Here is a 20,300-nt window from a genome sequence, read left to right on the forward strand (position 1 = left end):
GATAGACATGAAACTATTTAATTCATTCAAATAAATAATATTATTAACTGACCAAAGTATTACAAATGTGAGAATTATACATTAAAGCACAGATTTGAAAGTAAGACTTTGAATTTTGATGTCAATTACACTATTGCACACGCATATATTTCACAAAGTATTTAGTTTAATTACATCAAAAGTAACTGTAATTAAATTACAGAAAACAAATGAGTAATCCATTACTTTACTCTTTCAAGGGAAAAGTAATTAAATTACAGTAACTAATTACTTAGTAACTAGTTACATCCAAAACTGGTGGAGAAGATAAAATCACAACACATGTAATGTCAATACAGCACTTGATGTATAAAAGCCATCATTCTCATCACAATAACTTGAGCTTTACTTACCCCTGACATAAACTTTAATCTGAGAGTATGATGTTCCTCTACTGTTGATGATCTTCAGTTTATAGTGTCCAGTGTGTTCAGTGTTGAGATCTCTGATGGTGAGATCTCCAGTCTTATCATTCAGCTTCAGTCTGTCTCTGAATATCTCATCATCTGTAGTGAACTTGTTGTTCGTTCTGTTGATCTGAGCTATTAGAGTTTCTCCAAACCTCCACTGGATCACATCATCTGACTGTAGTTCAGTAACATCATTGTTCAGAGTGACAGAATCATTCTCATATTTCCAAACTGTATTAGCCACTGCAGCACACAGAAGAGAGAAACACAAACATTATAAGCAAGAACAGTACAGTAATAATTATTTTATTTAATAATAAACCAACGATGGGGGAAAACGAGGACAAAACAAGAACTCAAAAGAAAAACTTCCCACGAGGGGGCAAAACAAGAAAACAAGATTAAGGACAGACTAGATCAAACGTGCAATGTCAAGACAAGAACAAGTTAACTCAATACGACAAGGTATCCAACAAGGTAGGGTGTCCAACAAGGTAGGGTGTCCAACAAGAAGTGGGAAAAGGCAAAACAAAACGGCACAGTACAGCAAACACAAGGGCAATAAATAGGGGACCAAGAGGGAACAGGTGCAGGGCATAAAACAATTAACAATCAATAATGTGGAAACGAGAGGAAGGGGACAAAGATGAGACCCAAGAAAGCACATGGCATGCCAATACAAACAATGCCATGTCTTTCTCACAATCAACATGTGGGTCTGCACCACTAAACATGTTAGACTGTCATGATTCTGATTCAAGAGTCAGAAAAGCATGACAAGAGGGGGTATAATCATGACAGTTAACACTCTATTCAGTAGCCCACAACTGCCCGGCAGGATCACAGTTATTTAGCCTCTTATTAGGGCTGCAAAATTAATCACATTTTATTCGTGATAATGATTTTTGCCTCTCTCGATAAAATGAGCTTATTGGTTGCAAAATTTCATTTTGGGGGCTGAGCACATATAGGATAGAGCGCTTTGAAAAAGTGTTAAGAGTAAATTAAAAGTGTAATGTGGAACCAAAATTAAGAGAATAACCGCATGTTTCAATCGTGATTTTATTGAATACCTTTATTATTTGCATTGGTACAAACAATGTTAGACTCCATCATTCGGTGATCACGAATGATAAGATATATAATAGATTGTCATCACTAAATGACTGGTTGTCCAGGTGATGCCTGCATAAGGATTTTTATAAATAACTGGAAGAGTTTTTGGGGCAGACCTGACTTGTTGAAAAGAGATGGTCCCTATCCACCTGGGGCTGGTGCTTTCCTCCTGTCTAAAAATATGTCATGAATAGCAGATGGAAAACAAGAGCGGATTCATATGCAGTTAGTGATGTTTATCAACCTGGGACAGAACAAGCAGGATTAGCTTCAAAATTGTTCCTTAAGACTGACTGATGATACAAAACTGCCGATGTAAGTCATATTTCAACATTCTGAATTGACGTAAATGTACCATAGAAGGACAATGTAAGCTTATGATAGCGAAGGGAGTTAAGTCAGACACAGGCTAAATAGAACATATAGCCAGTTTTAAACTCACTGTATATAAGTGCAGATGGAGACTTGGAGTTTAGCTGTATGAATGTTAATATATGATGTGCAATAATATGTTTAGCTGCGGCAGCTGTTTGTTTTTCTAATGAACAGTGGCGAACACTGGGGTTGGTTTCGTTTTAAGGTTCAATTCCGCTGAGATCTCCAGTGGATTCCGTGGATTTTAGATAACGTTAATCATATTGCACATTAGGATATTATTTCTTTCTTCGGACGAATGATTTGAGACGTTTAAGATGAAACTAACCGTAGAGGAATTCAGGAAATATAATTTAGCTAAACCATCGCCATGTTAGTTGTACTAGACGTGTGTTGTGTTGACACGCCGGACAGAAGGGGGTGAGGTTCGCTGTGACTCATTATGATTTAAAGAGACATGCACAAAAACGGGTCGCTGTGAGCCGAGCTGTTTTTGACGAGGTAAGAAGGGTTTTGTTTACACAGCCTTTGAGTGTTTTATGCAAAACATGTTCCAGACCTTTCATGAAATAATAAAACTATCTCTTTAAATAACTAAATCATAAAAGATTTTAAAAGAAAGCAGGACAAAAGCATTTTTTTTAACACAAGCTCAAGTCAGCTACAGAAACTTCAGGACTGAAATCTCACTGCAAGCGCTTTAAAACACAGTTCTTCATTAAGAAATGATAAATTCATTGTTATGTGTTACCTGATTTCTGTTTGTGCGGGTCATTTTCATCAGCATTGTCTGTTCAAACAAACATTCAGTTCATTAAAACTTCGGCATTCGCAAAAATGTAATAAAAGGTTTTGCACAAAAAACATTTTAAAGATCAGCTGTCAAATGTCACTTTTAAGAGAATTGTTGGAAAGCAGATTAAATTTAAGATTTATTTCGAGTGTGAGTATCAGACTCAAGTTACTTTACATAACCTCTTAAAAATAAAGGAGCTCGGCCTTTGACTGAATGCTTCTTTGTGATACCAAAATTTCTCTTCCACGTCATCGCTATGAAGAATCTTTTAAGCACCTTTATTTTTAAGAGAGTTCTTTATAAACTAATGGAGAGAATGTGTTGCTTGATCTACTTTGTTCAATTAAACACATAATAAAAGTGTACAAATGAGCTTATATGGAATTTAATGTCTAGATTGTGTTCTCTGTAATGGTTGAGTTTCCTTTTCCTTACAAAAATCAGCACAACAAAACAACACGGTGTAACAGCTTTCATAAAATTCAATCATTTCACAAGACCATGTTTTCTTCTCAGATCATCAATAGTTGAAGTGAAGTAAATTTTTGTATCAGAAGTCTTGAGTTACTCACCCTTGAAGTAAACCTTGAATATCTTGTATGAGATCTTTCCATTACTGTTGACCTGTAGTTTATAAACTCCAGCATCTGTCCATCTGATGTCTGTGATGGTGAGATCTCCAGTCTCATGATTCATCTTCAGTCTGTCCTTGAATGTCCAATCATCTGTAAATTTGGTCTCACTGTCATCACCACTCTTACCAGTTACCAGACATGTTTTCTTATCATAGATCCACTTGATCTCACTGCCGCTCTGTATTTTACTGTCAGTGTGTATAGTGAGAGATTTATCCTCATAAGCGATCACTGAAACAGACAAAAAACATGAATCAATGTGATAATATACTGTCAGTAACACATGCAGCTGTGATGGGAGAACTTGTTTTTAAAAGCAAATCAATCTTATCATTTGTTCTTCAAATGGGGGAGAGGGGGTTCGGGGGGGCAAGCTATTTTATGACTTTATGTATTTCCACTGTTACAAGTGTTGGAGTCTCATGCTAAATATGGGCTAAATAAGTGTGAAAAACAAGTTGGAAGCATAATGTTGTCTTTGAATGCAAAACACACCCCTCAGCTTTCATACAAGTTGTCATTAACAGAGGTCTTTGAACCTTTGGTGGCCAATTTCCATGAGAACAATTTCTTCAACATCTCAATACCGGGGTGCCTCAGGGCTCAGTGATTGGACTACTGATTTTTTCCATATTTATGACATCCCTACGTTCTGTCATTCGGAAACATGCCTTGTCTTATCACTTAAATGCGGATCACACACAGCTCCAATTGTCATTTTGGCCTTACGATCCAACAGTTTCTGCACATATCTCAGTATGCCTGCCTGAGTGACATTTCACATTGGATAAAAGACCACTGCTTGCAGCTGAACTTTGCAAAAACAGTTCTGCTTGTGATATCGGGCCAACCAAAAGATGTCACAACCTCTCCATACAACTAGCTTCATCCACCATTTCTCCTTCGATAACAGCCAGAAGTGGGAGTGGTAAATAATGACCTGCTAATCTTCGGTTTTAATGTTAGAAGGATCACTTGGTCTTGTAGATTAATCCTCTACAAAATTAGGAAAATTTGACCTCTCCTTTCCGGGCATGCTACACACTTCCAGCGGACTTACTAGCTTGTAGAATAAAATGCGTTAGAAAGAATGGTCTTGAAATGAACTGAAGAGAGCAGCCCTAAAAATACAAACAACTCTACAACGCACGTTTTCTCTTCCTCTCCCGGGTTAGCAGATGATCCGTGATCCATACGGATTCTGCTCTATGGCTCGGAACGCATGTGACCCGCAGAATAACTAAAAGTTTATTCATCATTGATTAAAAGAGTAAAAAGCACTCTGGTCTCTCTCCAGTTTTTGCGCCTCCAATATCTGGATGAGTAAAATATTAAACCGGTTCCAGATAAATAACGCCCCAAACTTTTACGTCACACAACTATTTTTATAACAAGATACAACAACATATCTTGGTTCTAACATACAGCAAATCCAATGTTATTCAAATACTGATCCAAATCAAAGTAACCTCCTCTGGGGTGATTTTTAGACGATCTTTCTCTCCAACGTCTCTCTCTTATACGAGGCTCTTTCTGCACTGAAAACTGATTTTCTCCATGACACTTTCATATTGCAACACAATCTGTTCGCATGTGTCATTAGAAATGGGGGACTTTTGGACCCAGGAGACATCTGCATTCGTAAGAGCATCAGAGTTGAACTTAACTCATCATCAGATTGCATCTTTTAACGGAAAATGCTTTGAAATGTTTGGTCTGTCTATATTTTTTGGACCAAAGTAACATTTTTTGGACCGTTACTGTTTAACGAAGCCCTGTTATCACAAATAAACGTGATGTGAACATATTTGTATACATTAACTGCATGTCAGGCATTTATGTAACACATATTTGAGTTCAGTTGTGCTGATATTAATTGTATTTTACATAAATGGTACCAAAAACTCAATTTGTTAAGACAGTGTAGTGTAAAACTCTTCTGGTCATTGCATCATCTCTCATCATCATGTCAGATATTAATCATTAAAACAAATCCACTCACCAGAGATGGCAACCCTGAATGTTCTGTATTCTGTTCCTCTACTGCTGCTGATGATCTTTGCTTTATAAACTCCAGAGAGTTCAGCTGAGATGTTTGTGATGGTGAGATCTCCAGTCTGAGGGTTCAGCTTCAGTCTCTCTTTGAATCTCTCATCATATGAGAGTTTATTCAGTTCAGTGATTTCAGCTATGGGAGTTTCTTCATCTCCTAATCTCCACTGAATCACATCATCATTCTGTATACCAGCAACATCAAGGACTAGAGAAACAGAATCTCCCGACTTTACTGATCTGAGTCCCTCTTCGTTTATAACAGCATCACATAGAAGAGAAATAATCAGAAGAACATCCATCAGATCAAATTAATGTACTTGAGAACATACAGTTTATGATTTCACTCATCAGTAAATATGCAATAAATGTAAACTTCTGACATGAGAGAAACTTTCTATTACGGTTTTAGTGTTAGTTTGCAGACTGATGATTAAACATCAAACATCATCAGAAACTCAAGAAAATATATCTGCAAGCTGCAATTACTGGGTCAAAATGTCAGACTATCAGATTTTGAAAAAGTTTAAAAACTAAAATGCATTTAGAACAAAATAGAATTGCTTATAACTTTTGACCACTAGGGGATGTGCCAGTGATGACAAAAAGTGCCGTGAATATACTGCCAGATATGCCTAGAAATCCTAGATATAAGGTTCTGTAAACTATAAACCATTTGCCGATGCTGATTCGACTGTACCGGATAAAGTAATATAACTTCACACAAAAATACCGCCATTTTGAATTTTTCCATAAACATACTTCTTCGAACTTGTGCCAGACTGTTTGTCCAATTTGCACCAAATTTGGTATTTAGCAAATAAAGGCAGTGCTTAGAAAAAGTTACTAAAATATTTATGTTTTGTTTTTATGTTTTTGAGACTGCATCTTCATTTAAAAGCTTTAATGTAATGACACAAAAATTGGTATATGGTATCAAAGTCTGGACATGAGGTGACATACATAGTCTTGGCACAATAACACCTAGTGGTATAAAGATATGAAAAGAGGTTATTTTTTCCTATTTCTTTTGAAAATTTTACACTAAAATCATTAGAGTAGTCTTTGTTGATTCCTTGAATCATGCTGAGTTGAACAATGTTGCATATGCTTGTTTGGTAAATTTTGGTGCTTAGCTAGTTTTGGCTGGTCAAACATCATCAAAATATACTGTACATAACCCAGCATATGCTGTTTTATCCACAGGGTATAGCAGTATTTTTTTATAATTTCATCAGTATATTTACTACAGTTTACTACTTTATGTTCACTTGAATGTGTCATAACTTGTTCAAGTTGACCAGACTTTTATTTTTCAAGACCTTTCAGTATGTGTTTGTGGACGATAGCTTCAGTGAAACAGTAGCACTTGTGAAGTAAACTCCCTGAGAAACTCTGGAGAAGAAGTTCATGTGTTCACGTCCTCATTAAAGTGAGATGAAGACGCTATATACGCTACGAGCATCACTCGAGCAAATGCCCCTGTAGTAGAGTAGGCGGGGCGAGACCGTGGTTCGAGTCCTGTGAGTAATTGTGAATTAGCGCCAGCTGTGCGCACACCGGGCTCGAATCACGTAGGAGATGGGAGCATAAAAGGAACGAGCGACCGGACCGTCGAAGAGAGAGGACCGGGCCCGAACTTATGTTATGTTTGTATTTATATTATGTTTTGTTCGCCGGCGGTCGTCCGTGAGGGGCCGCCGGCTGTTATATTACTTTATTAAATGTTTAAATGTTTGCCGGTTCCCGCCTCCTTCCTTCCATTTTATTGAGATTTGTTACAGCCCCCTTTTCCAAAAATCACTCAGAAAACATAATAATCTATTTTACATGTATGCTATACACTGACAAGCTGCGTTTCATTTCATGTTTTTAGTAATCTGTCTGATAAGATGACAATCGCACACATGCTCCTAAATACATTTTTCGATTTGCATGAATTTTTTATTTTTTTTTACAAATTTGAGTGAAATGCTCGCACAGTCGAGCCCTGTTTTACTTACCCATGACATTAACTTCAGTCTGACAGCATGATGTTCCTTTACTGTTGATGATCTTCAGTTTATAGTGTCCAGTGTGTTCAGTGTTGAGATCTCTGATGGTGAGATCTCCAGTCTTATCATTCAGCTTCAGTCTGTCTCTGAATATCTCATCATCTGTAGTGAACTTGTTGTTCTTTCTATTGATTTCAGCTATGAGAGTTTCTCCAAACCTCCACTGGATCACATCATCTGACTTTAGTTCAGTAACACCAGTGTACAGAGAGACAGTATTATTTTCCAATTTCCCCACTGTATCTGTAACAACATCACACAACAGAGAGAAACACAAACATTAGAACACATGAACATTACATTAATAATCATTTCATTAACATGTCAACATTATTAATGTTTTTTATTCATTTGCACTTGTAATCTTTAATCAGAAACGTTAAGCTCTCCCCCTCTCAACAACAACTCTTCACCACATGACTTCATCAACAAAAAAAGAGGCAGGACTATATTGATTGTCAGTGGCCAGGCATTTTTTTAGCCCTCCCCTCCAGGCCCAACTTACAACAAACCAATCAAAAGGAGAAGGGCAAAAAAATGTGTTATGTTGTGGATATTATGTTGTGTTTTATTATGTTTGTGTGAGCGGCAGTGGTCTATGAGGAACTGCCACCATTTTACTTTTGTTTTGTTGTTTGTTTATTTTATTAAAAGTTTGTTTGAATGTTCCTCGGTTCCTGCCTCCTTTCTTCCAGTTTCTTTGTAAAAGTCTACGATAACTTATTATTATAATGTGAATAATAATTATTCTGACAGAAATTGAATAGATTTAGTAACACTAGAGCTGTTTTTTTGTTTAATATTAACTACGTTAGAATGTTATAATTTATGTTATCTCACTTACTACACGCTTACCTGCTCACGAGTTATTGAACATGAATCATCGATTTAAAATATTTTTATTAGCTCAGTAGTTATGAATGTATAGACCTTCTGCAAGTAAGATAGTTAATCTTTGGTAAATAAAGTTTAGATGTGTTATTAAAGCAGTTTTTAGTGGTTTTTAATGGGGAATATTAGACCTTGGAATGTTGCAACAGGACAATCAGAATCAAGTTTTTTAGAGCGCCAAATTATAACAGTAAATAATATTTGTCTTTATTAATCATGTGCTGTGTTTGTGTCTATTCAAGTCGTCTGCTGGCTTGAAGTGTAAAAACGTTTCTCTGTTGACTTGTTTAGGGGTGTATATTATGAGCTGAATGGCAGAAATGTAAATATTAACAAAAGACTTGAGCTTCTTACCTTTGACAATAACATTGAACTGATAGTATGATGGTCCTCCACCGGTGATGAACTGAAGGAATGATTTCACTCGACTGCTGCTGCTGATCTTTAATTTATACAGTCCAGCGTCATCTGTTCTGATGTTTGTGATGGTGAGAGATCCAGTCTGATCATCCACCTGCAGTCTGTCTATGAGTCTCTCTTCATCACTGTTGCTCTTATTGAATGAGGCTATCAAATCATTTCTAAAACTCCACTGGATGACATCATCAAACTGAGGTTTATTGACATCAGTCTTTAGATTGACAGAATGTCCTCTAAGTACCGTCATCTCTTGAACTGTCACACAAACACAAGAGAGAGAAATATAAACATCATAACTCATCAGTTTTCAGGTGAAGATGATCAACAATCTCAGATGTTATGAAGGAATCAAACAAACTGATGAAATGTGCACCACCACGCAATACAGTGCGTAAGAGACTTTAGATACAATTGTCTGTTTTCAATTGTCATGTCATTCTTACACAAAACCTAAGGCTTTGTCATGACTCTTTAGATTTTTCATTTTTTTTTCTGCCACAAGATCAAGAAAGACATGACATGGAGAGGCAAAATCATGACACAAGACGCTGCCTGCAATTGGGTTCTCTCCTCTTGGCAATGACAGATAATCTCATTCTTGATTCTGTGTCTTGATTCCAGTTTCTTTGTAAAATTCTACAATAACTTATTATTATAATGTGAATAATAATTATTCTGACAGAAATTGAATAGATTTAGTAACACTAGAGCTGTTTTTTTGTTTAATATTAACTACGTTAGAATGTTATAATTTATGTTATCTCACTTACTACACGCTTACCTGCTCACGAGTTATTGAACATGAATCATCGATTTAAAATATTTTTATTAGCTCAGTAGTTATGAATGTATAGACCTTCTGCAAGTAAGATAGTTAATCTTTGGTAAATAAAGTTTAGATGTGTTATTAAAGCAGTTTTTAGTGGTTTTTAATGGGGAGGCACTAGTGGCACTAATGGAAAGGTAACGAGAAAACGAGAGGGGCGGCCCCAATGACGAGACCAGAGAAAGACAAGGCATGTCAACACAAACAATGTCATGTCATTCTTACACAAAACCTAAGGCTTTGTCATGACTCTTTACATTTTTTTTTCTGCCACAAGATCAAGAAAAACATGACATGGAGAGGCAGAATCATGACACAAGACACTGCCTGCAATTGGGTTCTCTCCTCGTGGCAATGACAGATAATATCATTCTTGATTCTGTGTGTTTATTAAATTAACCTTGTATATCAGTTTGATAAAAACAATAACCGTGTGTAAAAGGGCCATTACTCTGCTTCATCTTATGACAAACAAGCCCTCTTTCAGATCGGAATTCACTGTAAATCACGGCTTCTCACGACAACCAATCAAATGGCCATAATTTATATTTATCTGACTCTAATGATTATTTTTGATATTACCAACCATATATTTATGTGTGCGGGATAAAGCTCATTAACTATTCATGCAATCTGTCTGACTAGTCATTCTGTTACAAGTATGTCCTATCTGTGTTTGTTTATTTCAGAATGATTCAAAAGTCATCAAGTGTATGATGTTTTAAACCTCTAGAAAGCATTTAATGGTTGTATAGTATATTCCAGCAGGAATAAAATTAAAGCGCTGAAGCAATTTGGCCAAACTCACCAAGTTAATGTACAAACCTAATGAGCCTCATTTATGAAACCAGCATACAACTGAAAACTGGGCGTACGGTAGTTTCCACGCAAAATATGGCATTTATCAATATGGACGCGAGCGATTGAAATGATCAAATCTCACGACAGGTCCTAGTTTGTGTACACAAGAGATCGGGTGAAGGTCTGTGTACGCTTTACCCTTTCAATAACTGAAAAGGAATATTAACAAATATAAATATTAATTTATTTTCGTTTAGTATAACAATTGTAAAAATAGATGTCGATGCAATTTCTTTTTTCATTACATTTACATTTAGCAATTTTTTAGATGCTTTTATCCCAAGCGACTTAAAGAGAATTCACCGGGCAATAAGCGATATGTAATACAGGAGCAATAACACAAATTGGTGCCAAAGTTGCTAGTTTCAACCAAAGCCAGAATAACATCTGTGATTTTATGCTTCAATTACTCAACAAATTAAACATACTAAAAGAGATTTAATTCAATATTCATAATAAAAATCATCAAATAAAACTTTAAGTATTACTGCAATAAAATTAAGCAGAACAAAAAGAAAATCCTCTATATTAGTCAAATGAATATATTTGATTACGTACTGCTGTATCAGTTGAAGATTAAACTCACCGTTTCGTTTTTGTTGTTCATAATTATTGCGGCGATTTACAATCAAACCAATAACAGCAGCAGCAGCTAGCAGGACAAAAATAGCTATCGTTACCTTTTCACCTGGAGATAGTCTTCGTTCTGTAATAATAGAAAGACAGGAAATCATATCATATATGCACAAATTACAATCATAACACATAACAAGACAGAGAAGCTTCTGTAACAAAACAGACTCAGGTAAACCAAATATCAAGTAGGGATGTCCCAAACCAACAGCAAATATCATAATCACAGGCTGATCCAAAATAATGCCAGAGTGTTGATTCCGTTTTGTTCATGTTCCAAATGATAGATCTAACTATCCTGCAGAATGAGATGTCCGAGGGGAAGAACAACAGGCAGGAGAAGAAGTGATGTTACAATAGAAGAAGCAAAGTTTATTAAGGAGAGAAAATCATAGTTGTGTTCAGATGTCCATTCTATCTCTGTCTCATACTACGTAAAGAACGCCGCCTGGAGTTCCATCACTCATTCTAACTCCGCCTGGAGTCCCATGGCTCAATTCAACTCTGTCCAACTTCATCTAACTAGAAACACACTGAGCAGATGATAATAGAGAGTTGAAAATGTTTGTTGCGCAACATTGCTTCTTGACGTTATCAGGATCCTTGAGAATGAGATAATTGGATACTCATATCTACTTGTGAAGACCATACAAATACAGCCAAGGTAATATAGACTGAAAGAAATGAGTATAATCTCCAAAATCTAAACAATTAAATATATATCTTTTTTTTAAAGAATTATAATAAGGATAAGGAAATTAAATACAACACTGAATGTTAAATCTTTAGAAAATGTACATACAGGTTACTTTTAAGTAATCCAGATCCTATGATCTATCATTGCAAAACCTTAAAAGAAAACAGTAGATGGAATACAGTGAGTAAACTCTACGTTATAGTAGAGAGCACGAATTTGTGCCTTATTTCTGTTCACATACACTACTTTACAACAAACCCTAATGACTCAGAGGTCACTGATCAGAAGCATTAGTGGCTGTTCATTCATTTAAGAGTTCAAGTATAGATTAACTGAACATCACAGAATGAATTTGCCGTCTCCTAGGAAAATTGTCAATAGCAGCATATTATAGCACAGAATAGTTCCTTGATGTCTTCACAGGCATTTCCAACATCTCGCTGAGGCATGCTGTTGTCCCCACATGCTTCAAACTATAATTCCAGTCCCAAAGAAGCCATCTTAATCCTGCTTCAATGATAACTGTCCAGTTGCACGGACTCCTATTCTCATGAAAAGCTTTGAAGATGCACAAAATCAAGTCTGTCCTCCCCCCCTTGCCCCCTTCTAGTTTGCATATCGATCTAAGTGCTCGACCGATGATGTCATCGCCACTGCACTCACTCATCTGTGCAAATAATACTCTCATATCAGAATGCTGTTCATTGACTTCAGTTAAGCATTCAACAGAATCATCCCTCTACAGCTGACTTACAAAAAATTGGTCCAGCTGGTACTAAACACTTCGCTGTGCAACTCGCTGTTGGATATCCTGACGGGGAGACCTCATGTTGGCAATAACACATCCAGTTACATCACACTGTACCCTGGGTCCCCCAAGGATGTGTGCTAAGCCCCCTCCTCTACACCCTAAGTACCCACAACTGCACACCGTCACACGACTCCAACCTCTTCATCAAGTTTGCGGACGACATGACCCATGGTGGGTCTCATTAGCAACAGATATGAAACAAACTACAGGTGCGAGGTAGCTACCTGGCCAGGTGACAACAACCTCTCTCTGAATGTGGAGAAGACAAAGGAGATTGTAGTTGACTTCAGTAGAGTACACATTCAGTATGCTCCTCTGACCATTAATTGCACAACAGTGGAGAAAGTGAGCAGCACAATGTTCATGAGGGTGCACATCACTGAGGATCTCTTCTCTCACTGGCCAAGAAAGAACAGTAGCATACTTTCTCCGAAAACGGAGAAGAGCTTGAGCCCCAGCCTCCATCATGAGCACCTTCTACAGAGGCACTATCGAGAGCATTTTAATTAGCTGCATCACTGTGTGCTATTGAGCCTGCAATGTGTCCTGCCGCAAGACCCTTCAAAGCATAGTGAGAGCAGCTGAGAAGATCATTGGTGTCTCTCTCCCCTCCATCACATTTATGGAACCCGTCTCAACCAAAGTCCTCTGCATTGCAGGTGATCCCACTCACCCAACACACAGCTTCCTCAGAAAGCTGCCATTAGGAATGAGACTGTGGAGTCTCCAGGCCAGGACCAGCACACTAAAGGAGACCTTCATCCACAAGGGTGTCAGAAAGCTAAACTCCCTCCCCACCCCTGAAGTGGCCAGTATATTTAGTTTAGTTTGTTAAAAAAACATTTTGAAACAACCTGGATTTATTCAATATGTTTGTAATACATCGTAATAAATTTTCAGATGTCAATTATATACACACCGGATTTATCAAATTGACTTAATGTATTTTGTGCATACTTCAAGTACTAGTATCAGATCAAGACTCAATATCGGCAGATACTCAAAATGAAAGATTTGGATTAGATTGGGAGCACAAAAAAACTGATTGGGACGTCCTAAATGTCGAAGTATGATTTTAAAATACATTAAACTATCAAATAAAACAGTAAAGCAAGATATTATTTTTTCATAATCTGATGTAAATTATTTACACACTGCTGATTTCATTGACTCTTATAACAGAATTACAATACTCACCACTGACAGAAACAATGAATCTCTTGTATAATGTCTTTTTAAAGTTACTGCTGATCTTCAGTTTATACTCTCCTGAATCTGATATTCGGACATCACTGATGATGAGAGATCCGGTCAGATCATCCAGCTTCAGTCTGCCTCTGAATCTCCCATCATCAGCATCATTTATTGAGGTCTTGTTGTCTTCTTTATCAGCTTTAGCCAAGAGAACACCAACATCTCCAAACCTCCACAGTATCAGATCATCGGTCTGTGTTTGAACACCAGTGTCTAGAGTCACAGATTCTCCATCAGTCTTCAACACAGTCTTGGATTCACCTGCACTAGGATCAGTCAGATGTGGGACACCTAAAGAAATTCCACAAACAGAGATTCATATTACAATTTCTGAACACTGTCAGTGACACTAGAATCTAAACCAGGGGCAAGGTAATCCACTAGGCAGGGAGGCAAAACTAGGCAGCGAACAAGCACAGGACAACAGACACAAGAATATTATATAGGGAGAAAGACAAAGAATAATTAACAAGGGGCAGGTGTGGTTAATGCAACACTCAGGGAAAGTTAACGAGGAAACGAGATGGTGGGAAAAGAGAGGAGGACTGAGGAGAGATTAAATAAGGCCGAAAGGGTAAAAATCTCTCTCTCCACATAAAACCTAAGGCATCGCCATGAATCTGCCACAAGACCAAGAATAGACATGACATGATGAGGCAGACTCATGACAGTTTTCATTAGAAATCTCAGACCTTCCACGAAAACAAAGTTAGCTCATTTCACTACTATACAGGGCTCAATGCTAATGATTTTATCTACTGGCCCGGTCGGACAAATGATTCTTATTTTACTGCCCACCCCACAAAAAGAGTTATGAATAAATAAATCTAGTTTTTTGTTTGTTAATTTTATACCTATGAAATCTTCATATTTAAGGTTATCAGATACAGACATTAAATTACATAAATAACATGTTGTGGTCTTCTCTGTATAATGTAAATATAGATTAAACCTTAGTCAAGATTTGTCTTCGTCCTTTGTTGTTTGATGAACATTAAAAACAGAGATGTTTATTATGCTGCTGTCCCTTTAAGAGATGCACGGGTCTACTGTACAGTAAGAGCCTATTCACACAAAACACCTTTTTCCATTCTAATGTGCTGATTTTCACTAGTTTTTCGTTTCTAAACACTCGTGAATATCACAAATCATTGTTGTGTGAAACCACTGAACTGAAAGCATGCTTTACTGTTTAACACAGTAAATACTGTTTTGTTTTGACCATAAACAAAAACAAAAACAAACATGAATGCAAGCTTACCATAGACCTCAATGCTGAACTTCATGTTTGTAACTCCAGTAGGTCTTACTATCTGTGCTTTATAAAGTCCAGAGTGTTTGATTCTCATGTTCTTGATGGTGAGATCTCCAGTCTTAATGTTTGATATCTGCAGTCTGTCAGTAAATGTTCCATCAGCCGAATCTTTATATGTGGGAACATTCTGATCAATGTGAACTAGAAGACTGGAAGAGCCATCAGGACCAAACCTCCACCGTATCTCATCATTTATCTGTATGTCAGTAACATTAGTGTGTAGAGTCACAGAATCTCCCTCCAACACGATCTTCACTTCATCTGGATCACCAAACACACCTGAAGACACAAACATTACATCACATGTTAAGTCTATACAAACTAAACCGAATAAAAAATCATCCACGGAATACAAAACATGATATAAGACTAGGAATTACAGCTACATACAACAAGATCTGACAAAGAATCAATGGGTGAGGGAGAATTTATTGGCTGAATCCGAAATCGCATACTGTCATGCTATCTAGTAGTCTCAAAGCTGTAGGCAAATGAATAGTATGTCCAAGACCTCGGTCTTCATAAAACAGTAGGCGAGAAATTCCCACCTGGTACACTATTTCTAACGAGATTTTGAAGTGTGTATACTAATGTTGCGTCCGAATACGCCTACTTACCTACTATATTGTGAGAATACACTGTAGTATGTCCGAATCCTCAGTATTCATAAAAGAGTAGGTGAGAAATTCCCGGATGGCTTACTGGTTACGCCGCGAAACAGTCTCAGCTGACTTTCATGTACAATTAAACATTGTGAATTATTTTAAAGCTTATGTTACATTAACATTGACCTTGCTTTGTTCTTCAAATGTGATTTATATCATACATATATAAAATTATATAATTGAAATACGAAGCATTAATATTGAGATTATTCCCAGCAGTTTATTTACGTTTGTTTTTAATATTAGCCCATTAGAATATTATATATTGCTTAAATGTTTTTTTTTAACTCACAGGTATAGCACAATCCATAATAATTATTCACAAGATCATTTGAATCAGGTTGTTTTAAAGGATACACTTTGGCACAATTCAACTTTCTAATCACCTTTTTATAAACGAATAATTACAAAACACAAATAACTCCTAAACAAATTAATAACATATTTATCCCAACAAAAAATGAAGAGACGTGTAAAAATGGTGTAGTTTTATGGACAAGGAAAGATAAGAACAGATGAGGAGAAAGTGAAAGGAAAACGAGAGCGTGGTCGGATAACATCCATGTTAAAACATTCTAAGCACATAAAAACACCACAAAAGAGATTGAATCAGGTTTTTTTAATTCTATTATAAAATGCATATTGTAGCAACGCATCTATGTGAGAGACATCAACCAATAGGCAGATTACAGACAAAATAATCATCTGAAGACGTTTAGTGTCAAGCATGTTTGTGTTACAAAAAACAATCCATTGGTAGGATCATTCTTCACAATGGGAAGTGTGGACGGGCATGTTATTGCCAAATCAGCCTTAGTGTCCGGATGATGGGGTGAAAGTCAATGATGATGAGGGAGAGTTGCAAAGGATTATGGGGTGTGTAGTCCATGGGGCCAAAATACAGGGAAAACAGGGCTGTGGACAAATGGGAGTCTCACACTGCACAGCATGTTTCTTAATAAATCATGTTTAATCAGAAAGATGATATAGAATGAGTTATAGAATGAATGGCATGGAAAGGCGACTTGTTAGTAATTTGTAAGTATACTTCTGCTCATGATAAATTCATTTCAGTTGTTTCCTTTTACTGTCAGTTGTTTTCTTTAAATATTAAAATACACCATAAGGACTTTGCTTAAGCACCAAACTCAAGTTACCAGACCTTTCTATGTTTTATACATACAGTGGGTCTCAGAATAAACAATAAATAGCCTGATAATATACATATTCGACTGGGCTCAAGTGATTAAATATTTGCATTATGATTGCTGTAACTTAAATATATGTATTATTTTAATGCCTTATACATTTGACCTGCAAATAGAAAGCTTTATGCAGGTAAGTAGTTTATCTTCTATTTAACTGCATAAACCGTTTTATTTTCAGGACAAGGGTTTTAAAAGGCATCCAAAAAATGAAAAGTTACAGACAGAGACATTGCCAAAAATCATTAGAATATCAAGTAAAGTTCATATTCCATGAAGATATTTTGTAAATGTCCTACCGTAAATACATAAAAAGGTTATTTTTGCGAGTGGATGTCCTGCTAAAGTGCCTCTTATTAACAACTTCAAAGGCGATTTTCTTAATATTTTGTTTTTTTGCTCCCTCAGATTCCTGAGTTTTAAACTGTTGTATCTGCGCGATATATCTTATCCTAAAAACCCATACATCCTTAGAAAGCTTAATTATTCAGCTTTCAGATGATGTAAAAATCTCAATTTCGAAAAATTGACCCATAAACTGGTTTTGTTGCGCAGGGTCACATATGTGAGTGTGACGCTGATGTTGCCATGGCACCGCCCCTCTTTTGGGAAGATCATGCTCCACTGCTATAATTATTTCCATATGTACCGTTACTTATACAAAAACTCACAAACCGGTACACTGAAATCTCTAGCGAACCTAAAGGTGTGTATCAGAAATGTATGAAGCAGATCTTATGTTTGTCGCGTCTCAATTGTTTTCCGTTGCGATGGAAATCGTGCGCAAATTTTCAACAAATCGAAACCGAAAGCGCGAAAATAAATAGAAATCAAACACTTACCGCAGAAAAGTAATACAAACATAAAACAATTCTCCATTTTAAGGTTGATCGGCGTCGTTTTTGTAAACATATACAGTTGATGACACAGATTGTGCGCTGTTTCCAGAGTTGAGGAGACGCACCCACAACCCCTGACTGCGCTGACTGCGCAAACCACTAACAAAACACCTCCTTCAGTTCAAAAGATAGACTCCTGTGGAACTTATATTATTTGCTATATAACAAAAATCTGTAATTCCACATTTTAACCGAAACAATAATTTATCCGAAAGGTCCTTTATCTGAGTACAGCATCCTTTTTTTATGGTGGTCTTCTCCTTGTTGTTGTTTTTCGGTGGTTGGTATCCAGCGTCTCTGCGCATTACCGCCACCTACTGCTCCGGAGAACATATTCACAGACTAAATCAGGTGTTTGCAACCTGAGGCCTTTTTAAATCTTATAAGAGTTAAAAAATGTGAGAGACCACAACATGAAGACAAAACAAGTCTAGATTTAATCGCTTTGCTCGTGTAATGTGTGTTGCGCCGTGATGTGACGAATACTGCACACTGCACACACAAACAGAGTTGTGTTGTTAACACATGCAGGGACTCACGCATATGATCTCGAAAGTTTTTTATTTTTATTTCACTGAATGTTTATTATATATGTGTTCAATATAAACAAATGTGTACACACAACCTATTGTGTGATTTTACAAATATATATCTCTGAGAAAATGTTTTACAAATTTTTTTGTTTCATTTTATCACCTGAAATAGTCCACTGGACCATTTTCCTGTTCTACCTTAAAGCATCATCACAGTTGGACTCCTGCCACTTGTGATACAGCGGATTCATGGGTTCGTCACTTGCCCATAATCTGAAATTTGTATTGAAATTACTGGACCGAAAACTGCTATGCGTAACAACCAAGAATACTGCTTAACGATTGACGGTTGCTCCATAAAATCCTCGTCATCAGCTAAGAATCTTGGCGTTGTATTTGACAGTACTCTCTCATTTGAAAGCCATGTCGCAAACACCTGTAAAATTGCATTTTTCCATTTTAAGAATATATCTAAATTACGTCATATGCTGTCACTGTCAGATGCAGAGAAATTAATTCATGCATTCATGACATCAAGACTAGATTACTGTAATGCACTTCTAGGTGGTTGCCCTGCGGGCCTATTACAAAAACTGCAACTGGTTCAAAACGCGGCAGCTCGAGTTCTTACACGTACAAAAAAGTATGAGCATATAACCCCGGTTCTGTCAACCTTGCACTGGTTACCTATAAAGCATCGCATTAACTTTAAGATCTTGCTTATTACCTATAAAGCCCTACATGGTCTAGCGCCGCAGTATTTGAATGAACTTCTATTGTATTACAGACCACCACATACATTACGCTCTAAGGGGTCCTGTCAGTTGGTAATACCTAGAATTTCAAAATCAAGTGCAGGTGGTAGATCCTTTTCTTATCTAGCGCCTAAACTTTGGAATATTCTTCCCTGCACGGTCCGGGAGGCAGACACACTCTGTCAGTTTAAATCTAGACTAAAGACTCATCTTTTTAATCTTGCATACACTACACCTCCATAATATTAATCCTCAGAGGATTTAGGCTGCATTATTTAGATCAACCGGAACCAGGAACACATCCAACAACAAATGATGTACTTGTTGCATCAAAGAGTGCAGAACAGTACTCTACTCTCAGCCAGTCTTGTCTCTTTGTTCCAAGGTTACCGCAGGATGCAGTTCATGCCCAGACCTGATGGCAGAGCTGAGAATGGGAAGCGGTGACCTGACAAGTGCTAAGAGGATAGAGCTGGATAAAGGACGCGACAACTTTGTTTTTTTCTACAACATTTCAAATGCTATTAGATTGTTAATGATAATCTTTAATTTTTATATTTTTATTAAGCCGTGTTGTGCAAGCACTGATGAGCTTGTGCAGAGGCAGCAGCTTTTGCCAGAGGGGAACTGGAATCCCCTGGTTGGGCCTGGGTTCCCCTGAGGTTTTTTTTCTCGATGGGAGTTTTGGGTTCCTCACCACCGTTTGCATATTGTTTTGCACTATCTGCCTGGCCGGGGGGGCTGCTTTAGAATTCATACTTGTATTAAATGTGTCTCATGTACAGCTGCTTTGTAACAATGAAAATTGTAAAAAGCGCTATATAAATAAAGTTGAGTTGAGTTGAGTTGAGAAATGATTTGTAATTGGGATGACCTTGTTTGGATTGCTTTTGACAGAAAAGGGGTTTGGTTGAAGTCATTACTGCGGATGTTATGCTCCTGTCAGCTGGCTTTCCGGTTGCGTATCGTACAAGAACAGAGTTCATGTGCGTTTGTCCTCTGGATTTCCACCAAATAACAGGATTCTGATCCTGTGATCCTCCGAGCTCTGTTCTTCG

At 37.0% G+C, this 20,300-nt stretch overlaps 1 protein-coding gene across 12 annotated transcripts in view; it reads right to left on the reverse strand.

Moving 5' to 3' along the window:
- The window catches only part of LOC130429683 (uncharacterized), a 38,756-nt gene extending 20,532 nt beyond the window's left edge, over nucleotides 1-18,224 (reverse strand). For all 12 annotated transcript variants that reach the window (XM_056758395.1, XM_056758391.1, XM_056758387.1 and 9 more), the window contains exons 1-10: nucleotides 17,898-18,224; nucleotides 15,132-15,464; nucleotides 13,814-14,161; nucleotides 11,062-11,181; nucleotides 8,723-9,043; nucleotides 7,427-7,720; nucleotides 5,374-5,673; nucleotides 3,309-3,602; nucleotides 2,692-2,730; nucleotides 393-692 (exon numbers count right to left, since the gene is read on the reverse strand). In XM_056758395.1, coding sequence (XP_056614373.1) covers nucleotides 393-692; nucleotides 2,692-2,730; nucleotides 3,309-3,602; nucleotides 5,374-5,673; nucleotides 7,427-7,720; nucleotides 8,723-9,043; nucleotides 11,062-11,181; nucleotides 13,814-14,161; nucleotides 15,132-15,464; nucleotides 17,898-17,967 — 2,419 coding nt within the window. In that variant the 5' untranslated portion in view covers nucleotides 17,968-18,224. The remainder of the gene's footprint in view (nucleotides 1-392; nucleotides 693-2,691; nucleotides 2,731-3,308; nucleotides 3,603-5,373; nucleotides 5,674-7,426; nucleotides 7,721-8,722; nucleotides 9,044-11,061; nucleotides 11,182-13,813; nucleotides 14,162-15,131; nucleotides 15,465-17,897) is intronic.
- Nucleotides 18,225-20,300: the final 2,076 nt, after the last annotated feature.

Source organism: Triplophysa dalaica, chromosome 10, assembly GCF_015846415.1.
Source record: "Triplophysa dalaica isolate WHDGS20190420 chromosome 10, ASM1584641v1, whole genome shotgun sequence".
Lineage (NCBI taxonomy): Eukaryota > Metazoa > Chordata > Actinopteri > Cypriniformes > Nemacheilidae > Triplophysa > Triplophysa dalaica.